A 17,546-nucleotide genomic window follows, 5' to 3' on the forward strand; every position below is an offset into this window, starting at 1 on the left:
ATAACCCTATATTATAAATAGTGTATATATAATCACAATTAGAATCGCCTCTCCATTAGAGAAGATATTTGAACAAACATGAAAAGTTGCAAGAGACCTCGGATGAAGAATCAAGAGAGAGATTTTTATGAAACTCCGTCGGATTGTTCGGAAGAAGAGATTCAACGGAGTTGCGAGTTCGTGAAAAAAGTTAAAGAGTTGGATGATAAGACAATCATCGTTAAATTTTTAAATGCAATGAAGTCTTATCGATCTAAGTCTTTAAGTTACATCGATCTCAAAACCAAAGTCGCTTCTATTCTTCGTAACCACGACGCTCTGCTCCAAGAATTCCATCAGCTTCTTCTATTAGATTCACCTATCACAGAGAAGGATTGTAACTCGGCAAAATCAGACGTAGAACGCACGGTTGAGTTGATGAAGAAAGTGGAAGGTTTGGGAAAGGGTTTACACGGTGCGTTCCTAAATCAGCTGGTGTTTGGCGGTGATATTGTGGATTTGGTTGAACAACTCGACGTGATTCTCTGCGATCACGCATCTCTTAAAGAGGAGTTCATATTGTTTCTAGTTGATTCCCGTTTACTCAAAAAACCGAAACGTGGTTTTGAGGCGGGGGCAGAAGAGTATAAGACTAGACTTGAAACTGAAGAGGAATTATCATCCTCTGATGAGTTTTTAAATGGGAAATACGTTTCAAAGAGTCAGTATGATCTGGATCAAGTGAAGAAGAAGAGACTGATGCAAGAGTAAGAAGACGAAGATGACTGATGCGAAAGAATTTAAGGTAAAAACGAAGCTATGACCGTCAAGAACTAAAGAGCAATGTGAACAAGTGAAGAGAGTTTTGTTTCTTTTATTTTTCTAGTCTTTTTTTTTTATTATTGATTTGTGGCTACATTGTGATTGTGATTGTGAATCTCGTTATGTTTCTTTGCATTCGAGTCTTCCAATGTTGTTTTCTATTCACCAAAAAAAAAAAAAAAACGTTGTTTTCTTAGGAGGGCGTAATGAATCCTTTTTCAAAGTTTTTATGCACACTTGATTTAAAAACGTGTTTAGGAAGTTTATGAAAACTTCTGATACACTTTGGTTATCAAAAAGTTCATGAAAACTTCTTAAAAGACTCTGATACCATAAACATAACAAACACAATGCCTTTAAATGTTCTTGTCCTTTTTGCCTATTTTCGTCAATTTTCACACTTAACACACTTATACATTGATGCCTTCTTTGCTTGCTACGTAAACTCGGGATTCTACATTCTAAGGATGACGGGCTTATTTTCTAATGTTTGGCCCATTTAGGCCCGCAGGTTTTAACCCAACATCTTCGAATATATAATCATCGTCAATATATTGCTTTTTGATGTTGTTATTGCTATGGACCGGTGAGAGAGATATATTAGTTCGCCCCAATCAAAGTTAAACCAAATTTTTTTGGTCGAGGCCTCGAGTGAAACAAAAAAGATGGTGCTGTGAGTTACAAAAACAATCACTTATTTGTGTATAATTTGTAGAACTACTACACTTATATGTTATTTTTTCCAAGAATATCTCTATTTTAGGTTCAAATATATAAATTTACCCTCAGAACTAGTTGATAAATTTAATTTAAAATAAATAAAAAGTGTTGATCGAAAGAATAAAAAAATCGTAGCTCTATCTCAAATAGTAATTTCTTTTTAAAAGTAGTATTTCTATTACAAAAAAAAAGAACAAATGTCTGTTTATCTTTTTGAAAGTTATTCAAAAAAAAAATTGGCAATTGATAAAATTTCTAAAATGTGATATAAACTACTTTTACGGACTTACTTGTCACAACGGTTCATTTTAATATCTTTCCGAAAGTTTTGGGGTCCTCTTGACCAATCGTTTCTATGTTCAATATTCCGAAATTAAACCGTGAAACTCACTCAAAGAATGATTTTAACTATTTTGCAACACCAATTTTACACTCCGACACTAATGAGAAACATATCAACATAATTGAATGCGTCAAGTATAAAAACTAAGCTGGTGGTTTAAATTAATCCACTAGATTAGAGAACGTAATTTTTATATAGTTTAGATTAAATTAATGTAAATCAAATAATATTGGAGGATTTGATCATATCTTCCCTTCTACTGTTTGCATCACTTAAACCAATGGTCCCATTTCTATTAAAATAGAAGCAAATGGACCCAATCATATATTTTAAATGCAAAAGACTCACAAGTTTTAGATTAATCATGAAACAGTTCAATAATTCAATTATTATATATAGTCAGAATAGGGACCTTTAATTAAGTAGTTAATACTTTACGGGTCCGAATTATAAAGACATATACAAACAATGTAATAAATTGATAATAGAGACAACAACACCAACAATAGCAAACAATAAATTAAGAAATTCTATCCATGTTATTGGCTGTGAATTCAACCACTAAATTATGATGAACATCGTACATATACCACCCACTTTTATGATAAATAACAAATGTATTATTGGAAATAATTTGTTACATTGCATGAGAAAAGTCTGTCTTTGGTTCAACTATTTTTAGGTTATCTTCTCTAAATACCTCAACTAATCAAAAGATCCAATCTTCACTAAATAAGCAACTCTCTTTAAAATGCTTCCTTTAGCAAATATGTATATACGTGCTTTGTTTTGTCTGCACAAATCTGAATTACCAGAAAAATAGGAATATTTTCAAAAGAAACAGCAACAAAACTCCAAAAACAAAAAGAAGCAAAAAACAGGTAGGGTAATGATTATGTAAAGCAGTATATATATTTGTGTAAAAAATATATAACCATGATATCAGTATTATCATTACAACATCCACATAGATATATGACTATAAGTATGGACAAGACCTTCATTATCAAAAGCCTTTATGTCTTCTTCAGTCCTTTTCTGATTTGCTAAATTTAATATTCAGATCTGATCACTGATCTCTAACCCTAAACTCATTTTTCTCTTATCCATGTGTGCAAGCAATCATATAATATATATTTTTATTTATTTATTTTATTTCAAGGGTCCACTTACTTTTATTTTTGTTTATTCGATTCTGCATTTTATCCGGATTCAGAATTTTAAGATATGGTGATCGGTCAATAAAAACTCCAACAATACCATTGTACTTACGTCTTTGATCATATGTGATATATAAATATTTACTCTAAAGTTTATTGACTTTGTATTTATTGAAATTCCTGAAATTTCAAAGCATCTTCGAGAATGCTTCTTATGCAACAAACTTATTGATCTACATGTACGTTTCTATGTTTGTTGTCAGACATGTGCATGAATGTAATAATATGAAACGATATAATGCGTATAAATACATTATATACCGGCATAGTAGGAAGTGATCCCAAAAAAAAAATCATAATAAGAGTGTAGAAATGAATGTAATGAATATAAAAAATTTAAAGAGTAGATTGATAACTAAGATAAGGTTAGATTTAAACTTATGGAATATTGAAATGGGGTAGGCCAACCAATGGGGATATTTTAAGATGATGACGTTTCCCATTTTTATTTTGTACTGTAACAAACTTATTAATTTCTTCTTGTTTTGAAAAAATAAAAATATATTTGTTTATTCTCCGAAATTTTCGCATTATTCTTACCATATGACTTTCAAAGTGTTATTTATCGTCACGAAATAACAAATTATTTCAAAAGACTCAAGAATATAAAATAATAGTCCCTATGTTTCAAAACAATTATAAAAAAACGTTTAAGATTCATTGTGAATTCAACATGAACCTATGAATCTCACAAAAAGCAAAGATTTACTACATTTTCAATTTCAACCTCACATACTAGGATGTGTTTTTAAATTGAACTATTTGTTAGGTTTGAGCAAAACCATTTATTAAAACCCAATCCACCGAAAACGAAAAAGAGTCATACCTGAACTTCTGCCTAAACCACCAAATTAAAAAAGAGTTCGCCAAACCCAGGAAAATTAAAGTTCTTACATGAAAAAGAGTTATTTAGGCTTTCAATATAATATGTTTGCCCAAAAAAAAAAAGCTTTCAAAATAATATCAGATGTACAATTTGTATATAGTGTCTTTGGATCAGTGTAGAAAGTCAATAGCTTAGTTAATTTTATTTTGGCACAGATCAAGAGTTTGAAACTATACGACTAGATATGAATTAGACTCTGTTCATGGGTTTGGATCGTGTTAGACGTTACATAGTACATACGTTTCTATAGATATTATATTTATTTAAATGGTCAAAACTCAAAACTCCAATTTCAGAGAACACAATTAACAAAAAAAAGATTGATGAGTGATGATGAGTTATGTAATGATATAGTACAAAATCTCTTAATCATATATAATCATAAACTCTCTTACGTAGATGATATATATATCCACATAATAAAAATTACTATCATATTAAATTTTAAAACTTAATAAATGCTTCTATTTTCATGTTTTTTTTTAACATCAAAAATATCTCTTAGATTTATCAAGTTTTTAATTGATGTAATTCATATTGTCCTGGTTCGAGCCCCGTGAAAGAGATATTAATTGATGTAATTCATATTAACGTATAAATGCACTTAACATTATTCATTAAATTACTAGATTTATCAAGTTGTTTGGGTTCATGTACAACTTCAACTGTATAAGTATACACACTTTTAGAAGAAAACGAGGAAAATTTTTTCTTTCTATCGCTTTGGATACTTTATATGCAATTTTGATTTGTGTTTAAGAGTACACAATCTAATTGATTATTTTTTCTTTTGAGAAAACACAATCTATATAACTTTGTAAAAGTGAATATAATACGTGCGAAGATAAAAGAATTACAATCTATTTTATTTATGTTATTGTTAATTAGATAATATGATATTGTCATAATATATACAGACCTTTAAAAGTATAATATAAACTTCGAGTTAAAAGGCAAGACTCGATGACAACAATATTATTGATTGATGATAACCAAAATATGGAGTCTAATCGTATATACTGTATATTGTATTCTTCGATCTCTAACATAAGTTACGTTACATCTATGTGTAGCATTCAAAGTAGGCCAAACATGTTTAATACAACAATATTCTCTAAAGTCTACTCAATGATAGTTAATAAGTCTTGAGGTTAAGTATGTTTATTACAAAAATACATACATATATACATCAAATAGGTGAACGGTAACCGTGTTGAATTGTCTAACCTTCGCTTTCTCGCGTTATTGTCTTTGCCCTATGAATTAAACAACATGTATATTAAAAACAAATATGCAGAATTTGTCTATTATTATTATTTCTACACAGTAATTATGCAGAATCATTCATCCGTCTATACAATGTTCTAAGAATATTTCAGATTATATAGTATACTTTCAAAAAATTTAGAGAGTTGGATTATATATAGAATTACCTTTTAGATGAAACTAATTAAATTCATGTGAATCGGATTGTTAACTTGTAAAAAATTCCTCTTCAGAAATTTGTATACGAGTAGTTTAATCTGACTGACCTGATTTTTTTTTGTCAACATTTGAATTTTACATTATTCAAATTTTGTGTTTAATACAAATAAGCTTAAAACTTGTTTTTTTTGCTAGCTATCAGCTTCCTCATTAGCTAATCGAATTATTGAAATACAAAGGAAATGAAATCAAACGACAAATTGATTGACCTGATTAAAGTTACAATTGAAAACAAATTCATTGGGCTTCTTCTTCACAAAACTTGAGACAAATCAAACGGCATAAAATATGTCAAGTATATCAATATATCAACATCTTGTAGACATAATTGTGATTAATTTGTTAGTAAAATAATTGATGGTTAAAATTTTGAATAACAATTAATCAAGGATTTTGAAATAAAATCAAAAATGAATATTATTCCTGTATCTTATCATATTAACATCTATAATACATAATTTTATTACAATCAAAATGGTTTGTACTGTAATTAAATATATCCCCTGAATTATATAATAAGATAATATCATTTAATAAAAATCATGGACCACAAATCCACAACTAATTAACAGGAAAAATATCTCTTTAATTTTTGTGGAAAGGAAAGTGTCGTTATTGTCAATATTACTTCACTTAGAAAAATAGGGTACACTTTCTAATTATCAGTTCTTAAAATGTTCCAGGAATAATTCGAAATAACAAATTTATTAAAACATAAGAATAAATGATAAATACATTCTAAATATATATATATATATATATATATATATTCTTAATGAGCTAGATTTAAAGACATGGTAGAAAAACTACTTTCTACTTTAATAATATTTAAAATTCATAAAGCTATGAATTGGCTAGTTAGTTAAAAAAAAACTACTAGTACTAGTTAGAAACATATAGAATAGACAGCGTATTACTATGGTTTAGAAATAAAAATAATGTGGAAAAATATGGACAAACTCATGAAATTCATCAAAAGGTAGGACCTTAACTTGGCAACTCCCAGAGCCTATCAAGCAAAAAGAAAAATTAGCAAAGGCTGCAACTTTCCCTAAATTAATTGAAAAATCAAAAGTGTTAATTATGATGATCTTGGAAACAGCTGATCTCCAAATCAGTTCAAATGTGGCTATGTTTCTCCACCAATGTTCTTAACAAGATACGAGCATTGATTCATAAATTTGCATTTTACCATTTTCTAATAAATCCAGACTGAATCATATCACATTGTTAGATTATAAAATCATAAAAATTGCATCACACAATCAAGTATTATCTACCAAAAAAATACTAATAATTATACCATCTTAATATAGAGAATGTTTATACGGATTACAATCATGACTTGAGTTGTTATCGTTGTTAGAAGGGGACTTTTTTTATTGACTCAACTAACATAATTTTATAGAATAAACTATTTCCAATAATTGCAATTCATCAACTATCACAAAATAACATTAGGATTATAACGAAATGAAATAACAAATCCATTAACAAAAACGAAATAAAAATGGAATACCAAATTATTTAAACTAGAAACGGAAACGGCTAATCTATAATTATCATATTCAACTGCAATTTGGCAATGTTGATATAAATACTGGGTTGGTATTTAGGTATTTAAGTAGTACTATTTCACAATTTAATTCCAGGAAAAATAACAATGGTTTTTATTGGTAACCGGGGGATACGTCATCTAGGAAATTTCGATATGGTGGTTGGGTTAAGGCATGACAAAGTGGTTGATTTTGAAACCAAAGGTTGGGTAAATACTAATTTAATTGCCTGAAAATCATGATTAAGGAATTAAATAAACTATAAAGAAAAAGCCAAAAGGAAGAGGATAAAAAAAGGTAATTTGGGAGTGGAAATAATTAGTGTTGTCAGGTCCCAGAGGTGTATTACTGTTCCCTCTTAATTAATACTACTATTTGGGAATCTAAGAAATAATTAAGGTAAGAAACAAAAAACTAGGGGATTGTTTAAAAATATATTTGCACATAAATGCTGGGATTTTGTTACCCATTGTTTCAACAAATCATTTTTTCTCAAAAAGCGAAAAACTTTCATGTAGATAGAAAACGTTAATGCATATAATGACTTGCAACAAGCCAACAATGCGTAAGAGCTTCTTAAGATTTGAACATAATAATTTGCAACACTGTCAATAACCCGTACTTCAAAATCAAACTTTATTAGAATATATAGCGAATGAAGTAATGAACCATGGTACTTCAAATGTACTACTATCTTTTAGAGTTAGGGTTGAATTGTATAAAGGATATTCTTAAGCAATGTTTGGTTAGTTTAGTGTTTGCTTTAGCTAGGTTAGTTTAGTGTTTGCTTTAGCTAAGTAAGACTTAGGCGTGGGCATTCGGGTTCAGTTCTTTTTTTTCGGGTATCGAGTCTATTCGGGTAAGAGGTTGAGAACCATTCGGATATTCTAAAAATTTGGTTTGGATCAGGTTCGGGTCGATTCGGTTATTTTAGTAAAAATTTAAAAATAACCAAAAATACCCAAAATATTTTCGGGTTCAGATCGGATTCGGTTTTTTTACTCATATATACCTAAATCTACCCGAAATACCAGATTACCGATAAATATATTGGTTACTTTTTATCCAAATATAACCAAATGTAAGCAAAATACTTAAGTTACCTAAAAAAAATCTATAACATTGGTTACTTTTATCCCAAATATATCCAAATGTATATGAATTACTAAAAAAATCTAGTATATTTGGATTTATAATTTTAATTTTGGGTGTTTGAGATATTACAAATATAAATATAACTAATATTTTAAGGTTTACATTTGTATTCGGGTACCCACAAGTATTAGATTCGGTTCGAGTTTGGTTCGGGTTTTTTTGGGTAGTGAGTTCTAGGACTCATTCGGGTAATTTTAAAAATCGGGTTCGGTTTGGTTCGGTTATTTTTCGGATTTTCGGTTCGGATATTCGGTTCTGGATATTATAAAACTAATACTTAATAAAATTAGATTTATTTTGTTACATGTATATACATGGTTATATATATGCACACAGGGGGAAAAAGTCGAAATAAAGTGATAAGAAAAAGGGTTTTGATAACTTGATTGCTGTAGAGGGAAAGTATCATCAGCTTTTCGTTTTGGGGAGACGAATCTTTGTTTCTTTTTTCGTGTTTTTCAATGTTACTTATAACTCCATTTTCTATATTGCTATAACAATCTAGCATTACTCTTTTATAACACACACACACACACACGAATAATCGAGTATCTAATTTGTTTTATACAACAGAACAATTACTGTATTAAACAGAGTTCCACAACACTTAACTATGGTCAAATAAAGTTTATGTACTTGTTTTCTTTTAACTTTTGTAGTTGAATGTTCAAATGACTAAATGAGTAAAACATGTACACTATCAATAACTTTAATACGTTGACAAAAAACAATGGTCTAGTACAAACAATATAAGATATTGATTTAGATGCATGGCACAATTTTGGACATGAAAATCGAGGCAAGTATTAGAATACAATAGTACATGATTGATAGGTATAAAAATACGTACGAGTAGTCACTATTGAAACTCATAATGTATTTGTATCATTGTCCTCTAATTTACCAGCAGCTAGGATAATTGCATACATGCGTACAAAGGAAGAGTCATCTTCTTTTTTATTCGTTTTTTAAAACCGTACATTTCTTTAAATTCTCGATTCCACCTTTTTCTTTTTTTACTCTATTTAAACTTTTATTTTTGTTGTTTACTTTTACTTTTCTTTATATGAATAGACCAAACGGTCAAATATTTGGGGCCCCTTCTTTTGCATGATTTTTAGTAAATTTCTTTTTGATTAATGGTTGTGATTTTAATGTGGGTTAATAAAGTAAAGCTTAAAGTCTCATAATTACAGCATGGGTTTAAAGTTATAAAAATTGTTTAAATAGCTTATTATTCTATATTGTTCTCATTTCAACATTCAGATTATTACTGCCATAACTTTTACTTTTTCTTTTACAACTATTTAAAAAAAAAATCTCAGCCTTTTTCTTCTTTTGTCCTTTAGTGGTCAGTCTAATATTGTTTTCCCCAATTTTTACTGACATTATATTATTATTACTCAAAATAACCCGATCATACAATTAAATCAAAATTTACCAGGACGAGTAGTGTTAATAGATTTACTTAAGACACGTGTTACATAATTATTGGATTAAAATCAGTTTCCAAAAAACGAATAATCCATTTTCGGATATGCCCGATATTCCACGGTAGTGGAGGACAAAAACGTAATTTCGGTATTACCACAATTACTGACACGTCTCCAGTAAAAAGGATTCACCACCACGCTAAGATGAAAACGACAAAAAAATAAAAAAACCATCTCCTCCCATTAAAACGGTAAAACAATTAATATCCGACGTGGCATTTACAGTGCCTAGTCAGCTTTTTTACCTTTGAAGTCTCTTCAGCTTCGGACCTCTCTCTCTTACTCCTTTATAAGATTAAGCCAACCTCTCTTTACCCACACAATCCACACACACACACATAAGAAAAGAAATTAACAAATTATCACAAAAATACGTTTTCTTGTATAATAATTTTTCTCTAGATTTGTCGCTTACCTTTTGAAATTCTCCGGCGATGAATCTCGCCGGGAAAAGGAATATTCCGGTTATTATTTCTGTTTCCGTTACTAGTGACTCTTACCATCGCCGTCATGTCTTCCGTGAACATCGTCGGACCTGAAAAATCCTTCTCCTAGACTTTTTTTTTTTCTTTCTTCTCTTTGTATTATTATTCTTTGCTTCGTTTTTGTGAAGAAGATGATCCGCTGATTTCAGAAGTTTTCTTCTTCTGGATTTTAGCTGAGAGGTTTTTGGTAGATTCTGTTTCTTCTTCTTCCTCTGTGGTTTTCGAATCCAGTTTTGGAATTTTTGAAGATTTTGTTTAGTTTCTGTTGAAGAGATCTGAGATATTTGAACGAAGCAGAGTGTATATGAAATCAAATCTGTGAAAATTTCTTTGAATTTGAATTGACTTTGGACTTGTGAGAGAAGTTAGATCTTCTTCTTCGTGAGCTATGCCATTTACGATGAAGATCCAACCGATTGATATCGATTCTTCACCAACCGTAGCTAGAGCTGAATCAGGAAACAAACCGGTGCTCAAATCTCGTCTCAAACGTTTGTTTGATCGGCCGTTTACAAACGTATTGAGAAACTCAACAACTACAACCACCGAGAAACCATTCGTTGTCACCGGTGGTGAAGTTCAATGCGGCGGAGTAGTGACGGAGTTCGAGCCGAGTTCTGTTTGCTTAGCGAAGATGGTACAGAACTTCATTGAAGAAAACAACGAGAAACAAGCTAAATGTGGACGTAATCGTTGTAATTGCTTTAACGGCAACAACGATGGTTCTTCCGATGATGAATCAGATCTATTCGGTGGTTCAATCGACGGTTGCGACGCTTCTGATCATCTCAAGGTAACCACAACAACAACAACAACAAATTCTTAATCTCTCTTGATTTAAACATGAAACTGAATTTGAATTTGTCGATCTGAAACAGAGTTTGATTCCGTGCACAACCGTCGGAGAGAGGAATCTGTTAGCCGACGCGGCGAAGATTGTAGATAAGAACAAATCGGTGAAACGAAAAGACGATATGAAGAAGATCGTCAATGAAGGACTCTTATCACTTAATTACAATTCTTCAATCTGCAAATCAAAATGGGATAAATCTCCTTCGTTCCCAGCTGGTAAACAAGATCTTCATCTTCTTCAACACAACAACTACTTTTTTTTTATTCATGAAATTTGTTTGAACTGATGAATTAATTAAATGTTACAGGTGAATACGAGTACATAGATGTGATAATCGGAGAAGAAAGGTTAATAATCGATGTAGATTTCCGATCAGAGTTCGATATAGCGAGACAAACGAGTGGTTACAAGGTGTTGCTTCAATCTCTACCGTTCATTTTCGTCGGAAAATCTGATCGGTTAAGTCAGATCGTGTTTTTGATATCGGAGGCGGCGAAACAGAGTTTGAAGAAGAAAGGAATGCCTTTTCCTCCGTGGAGGAAAGCTGAGTACATGCGATCTAAATGGCTCTCTTCTTATACGCGAGCTTCCGTTGTTGTTGTCGATGAGACGGTGACGGTGACGGATGTTACGGCGGCGGATGCGGCGGTGGAGAAGGAGGTGGATAGTGTAGAGATTGAGCTGGTTTTTGAGGAGAAATGTTTATCTCCGAGAGTGATTGTTAATTCTTCCTCCTCTCCAACCGACGGCGATGATGACGTGGCGGTGGAGAGAGAAGTGAAGGCTGTCACCGGATTAGCTTCACTCTTTAAGGAAAAGCCCTAAATAAAAAATTTTGGAGTTTTTTTTTTTAATTTCTTTTTCTAATTTTCAAGGTAAAAAAATTAAAAATATATAACAGTAACCATATATTCGCTTTTTTTTTTTCTTACATTTTTGTAGTTTGTTTTGACCTCTCTTGTTTTTTTCTTTACAAGGGGTTTTTACCACTTTGTACTTTAGTACCGTCCACGGTGAAAAAAATAAAAAATAATTACTACTTCCCGAATAAAAATGTTATCTATAAAAATTTAGTACTTCCGAAACTCAAAAACACCTGAGAAATCGTGCGGTGGATAACATTTTTTTAATTTTAATCCAAATTTTATCGGTTTTGTGTAGTCTTAAAACGATAGCGTTTTGATATTTGTAAGCATATAAGGGAACAGAAGAGTATGACACGATCTTTAGTTTTCTTAGTTTCTCATCTTTTGATAAAACCTTTGAATTTGTTGATTAATTAAACTTTAAGCGTTACGGATTTGTTTACTAATCTGTTTATTTAATTTTAGATTAGTGACGACAGCATTGAGAAAAGAGAGAAGCTCGTGGGCTCTCGATAGTTGTGGAGAGTGCCAGAGCTGTTCTTGAACAACGTCTCATATTCTTCTCTATTCTTTTCTTTTTTGCTTTGGGGTTAATCTTTTTTTTATAAGGTTTTTTTTTGCTTAATTGTTTTGATTTAATGATCTTTGTTTCGATAATCTCATTTTTATTTCTTTATTGGATAACTTTAGACATTTCCCAAAATCTTGACACGTTAAAATTTGGTCTAGTTTCTGTCAATTTGGCTCTCCAACTAACTAATAAAACCGTATAAGCTTAGGTGGATATTTTCTTGTTTTTAGTCTGAAAAAAGCTTAGGTTGATTTATAAATCATAATAATATGGATAATGGAATTTTTTCGTTATGTATGTTGAGAAATCAGCTTAGATACTAAGGGAGATCAAGACTGCCCGATATAAAAAATATCGAGATAAGAAAAAGATGTATATAAATAAAATAAAATATTATCAATTAAGATTACAAACTAAATTTAGAAACCAAAAATTGCGAGATTATAAATCGAGTTTGAGATTTATAATATGTTTAGTTTCAGTCATTTTGATGGGTCTTCCAACAATGTATAAGAGGCAATATGTATTTATGTAATTTGGACGTTAATTGGATTACTATTTTGTTTCTATGATTTTTTTTTTCTTTTCTTTTCATGTTGCATTTCAAATTTGAAGAGAAAAAATTAGTGGCTTGTGCTTGTAAAACGTGTTAGATATTTGTTCGTGCAGTACCCATTGGTATATGTATTATTTTGCCGGATATCTTGAAGAGAAACCACAATTTTTGACTCTTTTTGAAGACAATAAATCATTTTCTGTTTGTCTTAAAGATGTAAAATATTCGATCGTTTTCACTATAAAATAATGTTATGATCGCATTGATGTTACATTGTTTAAATATTTGTAGGATTATCGTGTTATATCTATATATCTATAATCTATCATCTATTAATAAACAAAAATAATAAATATTTTCCAACACAAATTTTTCTTATTTAATTGTCATGCGGTAAATTCTTATTACTTGGATTGAAAACTTTTCATTTCTTACCATTATCAGTATTTTAGTTTATCATTCTTTCTTTCTTTGTGTGGTTAAGGTGAATACGTAAACTTGTAATGCAATAACAGAATTATGTGGTGAAAGTTAATTCAAGCCCCATGGGGTTGGTTAACCACACAAGCAATGATCAACAACATTATGATTGATCATACGTACAAATGTTTACTACTATTGGAACGTCGCTTCTTTATTTTATAGGTTTAATTTTTAGTAACATAGGATCATGGATTCAATACTCTTAATTAGTTTCCAGATCATTCCCAATCATAACAATAATCCAAATTTTGTAATATGGTCCATTGAACATTTGTAAGATATATATAATCGGTAGATGATCAAGTTAAAAGAAAACAAAATACGAACCCTATTGGCGAATTTCTACGATTTTTGCAGGAAGCAACCAATAGGAAGAACAATTATGTTGAAGACATCCCCATGATGTGCTACTTCTCAAACTTTAGGAACATGATATAAAGTAAAAGTACACACATATACGACTCTAAACCCATCCATATATATATTAGGACATTTTACCGCAACTTATCTAATTGTAGATTCAGTATTGTATTTTTACATTATATTTGCAACGGTGAATTAATCGTGAATTTGTGATACATTTATCCCTCTTCCAATCCAAAAGTTTACAACTAAGGAACTTAACCATAGCCAACAACTCGTCATCTATAATTTCTAAAGATTAATTACCTAAGTCATTTAACCAATTTGGTAAAATCAACATCCTCTACATTTGTTGTGGGACGAAAAATTGCCTTCAAAGTGACTACAAAAGAACAAAAACACCACGTTTAATGGGTAAATCTAGAATATGATTTTAGCCGATCGTGTACATTTTTTGTTTGAAATTTTTATATATCCTATTTGATACGTTTCATTTTTTTTTGTTCTTGTTAATTGAGCCCAAGGAAACATGATCTTCACTTCAAATTATACACTTACAAAAAAAAATTAGTGATATTAAGTCACTAAATTGCCATGTCTTGTCAGAACTTTTAAAAGGGAAAACAAAAATTGGGTGTTTGGAAATAGTTAAAGGTCTTTTTTCCTCCATTTCTGTCGAAGCCTAAACCAAGTATTTACATGGACCTAACTATGTTCCAAATATAAGTATGTAATTAAATATGTTTTTTCTTTATAAACACATACATACTATATGATATTATATGTAATATATCACAATCATTGATGTGGGGGCACCAGTCAATTCATCCGTAACTATAGTATTTATTATCATTGTTATTATTATTTTATATGTCCATATAACAAATGTTAATTGTATATTCGAATTATTTGACAATAAGGTAGGGTCGGTTACAACAATTTCACAAGCTGTGGGGTCTTAATTCCCTTTTCTTATTATCATCCACTCTCTTTTTTTTTCTGGATTTGACATTATTTGCACGGGTAGAAAAATAAAATATATCATATTAATGTCACTATAGTATTTATTGTTATGAATATCATATTTTGGTACGTTTCTCTTTTCTTTTGTTACCAATAGAAAAAGAGAAAGTAATAAACCATGGGTTAGATTAATGTCTATAGAAAACGACTCTCCACCCACTCTTTTAAATAGTTTTGGAGATTATCTTATCTTTGTTAATTCACATGAGTTTTGGCTAATGAGACAATCAAGATTTCTGCACTAAAGAGGCAGATATAAATGGTTTTATTATCTTAATATATGTTTAAAGCTATTGCACAACCAACTTGTTAGTATATTGTTGCAATTATTATTATGATTATTTTTTGAAACCCCCACATGAACGTTACAATGATTTGTTTATATTATAAGGTTATGTCTATGTAGAGAGACAAAGAAAGAGAACATGATAAAGAGGCATCTTTTTATAAGCCAACATTTGATCATTAGACATTTTGAAAGTGCTTTTCTTCAATGTTGAATTCGAAAACTTACTACATACTCTCTTGTCCGTTTTTCTCCCATCTCTCTTTTAACTTTTGGAATTTACATGTCTTCTTTTACCACATTTTGTCAAATTGAGTTTTTCTTTTCTTTAAGCTTTATAGATATAGATGACTAGCTAGGAAGAGTAAAGATGTTGACATGTTAATGTGAGAATGTTAAGAATCCATCCATAATTTCTTCATTTATACGTATTGATATTAGTTTTGCTCTTTAAATTACGTATAGGTGAATGTTAGATATTTTTTTGTTGTTGTCAACGAATATAAGATTTATAAAAAAAAGAGAAAAGAAAAGAGAGACACGGAGGAGATGTGAAGAGAGACTTATCCACTTTGACATAAGACTTGGAATATTAGGTGACAACATGTGATTCCTCTCCTCACTCTCTTCCTTTTTTTTTTTTTTTTTTTTTTTGCCTTAAAATTCGGTTTTATTATTTATTAAGAGATACAAAAGAACTACTCGATTTCATCATATTGATTTGGTCGCACTTGCATTATAAATTTATAATCTTCAAAAAAAAAAATCTTCATCGGTTCTATTTTCCCTTGATATCTATTATTACAAGATGATGTGCCATAATAAATATTATTTTCTAAAAATACCAAATAATTTATATCAATAGTGTTCAATCCAGAGTTTGATTCAATTTGGGTTTGATTTTTATGTATCTTAAGATTTTTGTTTTATATCTAGTAGTAAAAAGTGGAATATAATCTAATATGGATGATTTGTTATCGCTTTTGACTTCGCTTCGTATTTGAGTTTAGATGTTAGACAATTTTTAAATAAGTTAAAATTTTCATTTTTTTTTAATAGATACAAATAATATATCCAGCTAGATCGTTAAGATATAGTTAGACTTTTGGATATAATATTCAGTTAGGTTTGTATTATATCAGATCGGTTTGTCTTAATTGAACACCCCTAATTGTCATTTCTATTCAAAGAAAATATTTCTATACTAGATTAAGAAATTAAAATTTGAGTTTATATAAGCAAGTTCTATTGATTTTAAATAAATATATTTATGCTTCTTGTTTGCATATTGTTTATTTAAATTAAATTGATATATTTAAAGTATCAGCTATATTTGTTTTTGATAAATAGTATTAAATAAATTAGGAATATATGTATTAAATTGTAGATAGTTAATTTTTGTACACATTGATAGTGAGATATCAATTTTTCTTAAGATACAATAATTTCAAGTTATTACATGTTGACAACTAAAGAAAAAAAAATTCTAAATATTTTTGTCTTATTTGAGAAAGAAGTAGCCGAGCCTAAAACCACAACATCGATCAAAATGCTATAAATTGATTAGTCATCCACAGCAAGTCTCTAGATATAGATATACTAACCCAAAATAAATAAGTTCCTTATAGGCAACTTTTAAGTAACGAAACCAAGCTATTCAAACTACTAGAATTTGTCTTTTCAAAAGCTTGAATTCTAGATTTTAATACATGTTGAAACTATCATAATATCTTGGTCAACTATAAAACCAAGAAAGGTTTCATCATTTAAAGATATCATGAACATAGTAATTTTTTTAAACCTTTGTGTTTTTTTTGTTAAACACTTAAAACTTAATCGAAGTTAGATTATGTTTTCTTATATGGAAAAGTTGTTATTGAAGTCTTTACAAAAAAAAAAAAATATGTGTACAATATGATCATTGTTTGAAAACAATATTAAGTGGGTTGGGTACAAACTAAGTAAAAGAACTTCACCCCTTGTCGGGTTTATAGATAAACTATGGACAACTTATGAATATATTTAATACACCATTCTGAATTATTACCTGTTAAGATCATAATGATTTACATAAATCCAAAACCAAAGTTATTAAACATATATACCAAGAGAATCCAAAATGCATGAGGAGGCAACATAAAATCTCAATTCTCAGACTTTTAATGGATTCTCTTATTGAGTAGATCTTTAAACCAAACTTAACTATCAGATTCAAAATATCAGACAGCTTGCAAACTATTATTAGTATGAACAAAAATGTATTTTGAAAACGAGACAAATAAATGAACAAGCAACATTGAAGCTTCATTAACTTCTCTAATCTATAAAACTGTGTTTATCTGTTCTAGAAGCAAAAGCACTGACAGCTAGGAAGAGTGTGATGACACTCTCACCTTAATGG

General features: G+C 29.8%; 2 protein-coding genes and 1 long non-coding RNA gene across 4 annotated transcripts, besides 1 other annotated feature; 2 read left to right on the plus strand and 1 right to left on the minus strand.

Moving 5' to 3' along the window:
• The first annotated feature begins 10 nt into the window (after positions 1-10).
• AT3G22961 (Paired amphipathic helix (PAH2) superfamily protein) lies at positions 11-968 on the plus strand. The gene has a single exon (NM_001125207.2). It carries the CDS (start codon positions 79-81, stop codon positions 748-750), a length of 672 nt encoding a protein of 223 aa, NP_001118679.1. The 5' UTR covers positions 11-78; the 3' UTR covers positions 751-968.
• Positions 969-9,978: 9,010 nt separating this feature from the next.
• Positions 9,979-12,090, plus strand: AT3G22970 (hypothetical protein (DUF506)). Of its 2 annotated transcripts, none has more exons than NM_113197.4 (3): positions 9,979-10,937; positions 11,023-11,212; positions 11,305-12,090. In NM_113197.4, exons 1-3 carry the CDS (start codon positions 10,533-10,535, stop codon positions 11,820-11,822), a joined length of 1,113 nt encoding a protein of 370 aa, NP_188937.1. In that variant the 5' UTR covers positions 9,979-10,532; the 3' UTR covers positions 11,823-12,090. The 2 variants fall into 2 exon arrangements, with proteins under 2 accessions (NP_188937.1, NP_001030743.1); NM_001035666.2 differs by having other exon boundaries at positions 11,025-11,212.
• Positions 10,094-10,198: a sequence feature (AT3G22970.uORF1).
• Positions 12,091-12,930: 840 nt separating the features above from the next.
• Positions 12,931-13,147, minus strand: AT3G04365. The gene has a single exon (NR_141090.1). It is a non-coding gene; the product is annotated as an other RNA (long non-coding RNA).
• Between the last annotated feature and the right edge of the window lie 4,399 nt (positions 13,148-17,546).

This window comes from Arabidopsis thaliana, chromosome 3, assembly GCF_000001735.4.
Source record: "Arabidopsis thaliana chromosome 3, partial sequence".
Taxonomy (NCBI): domain Eukaryota; kingdom Viridiplantae; phylum Streptophyta; class Magnoliopsida; order Brassicales; family Brassicaceae; genus Arabidopsis; species Arabidopsis thaliana.

Coding starts and splice junctions, on each gene's coding strand:
- AT3G22961 (NM_001125207.2), top strand. CDS start 79: ATGAAAAGTTGCAAGAGACCTCGGATGAAGAATCAAGAGAGAGATTTT.
- AT3G22970 (NM_113197.4), top strand. CDS start 10,533: ATGCCATTTACGATGAAGATCCAACCGATTGATATCGATTCTTCACCA. Junction 10,938..11,022: donor ACGCTTCTGATCATCTCAAG/GTAACCACAACA, acceptor GATCTGAAACAG/AGTTTGATTCCGTGCACAAC. Junction 11,213..11,304: donor ATCTCCTTCGTTCCCAGCTG/GTAAACAAGATC, acceptor TAAATGTTACAG/GTGAATACGAGTACATAGAT.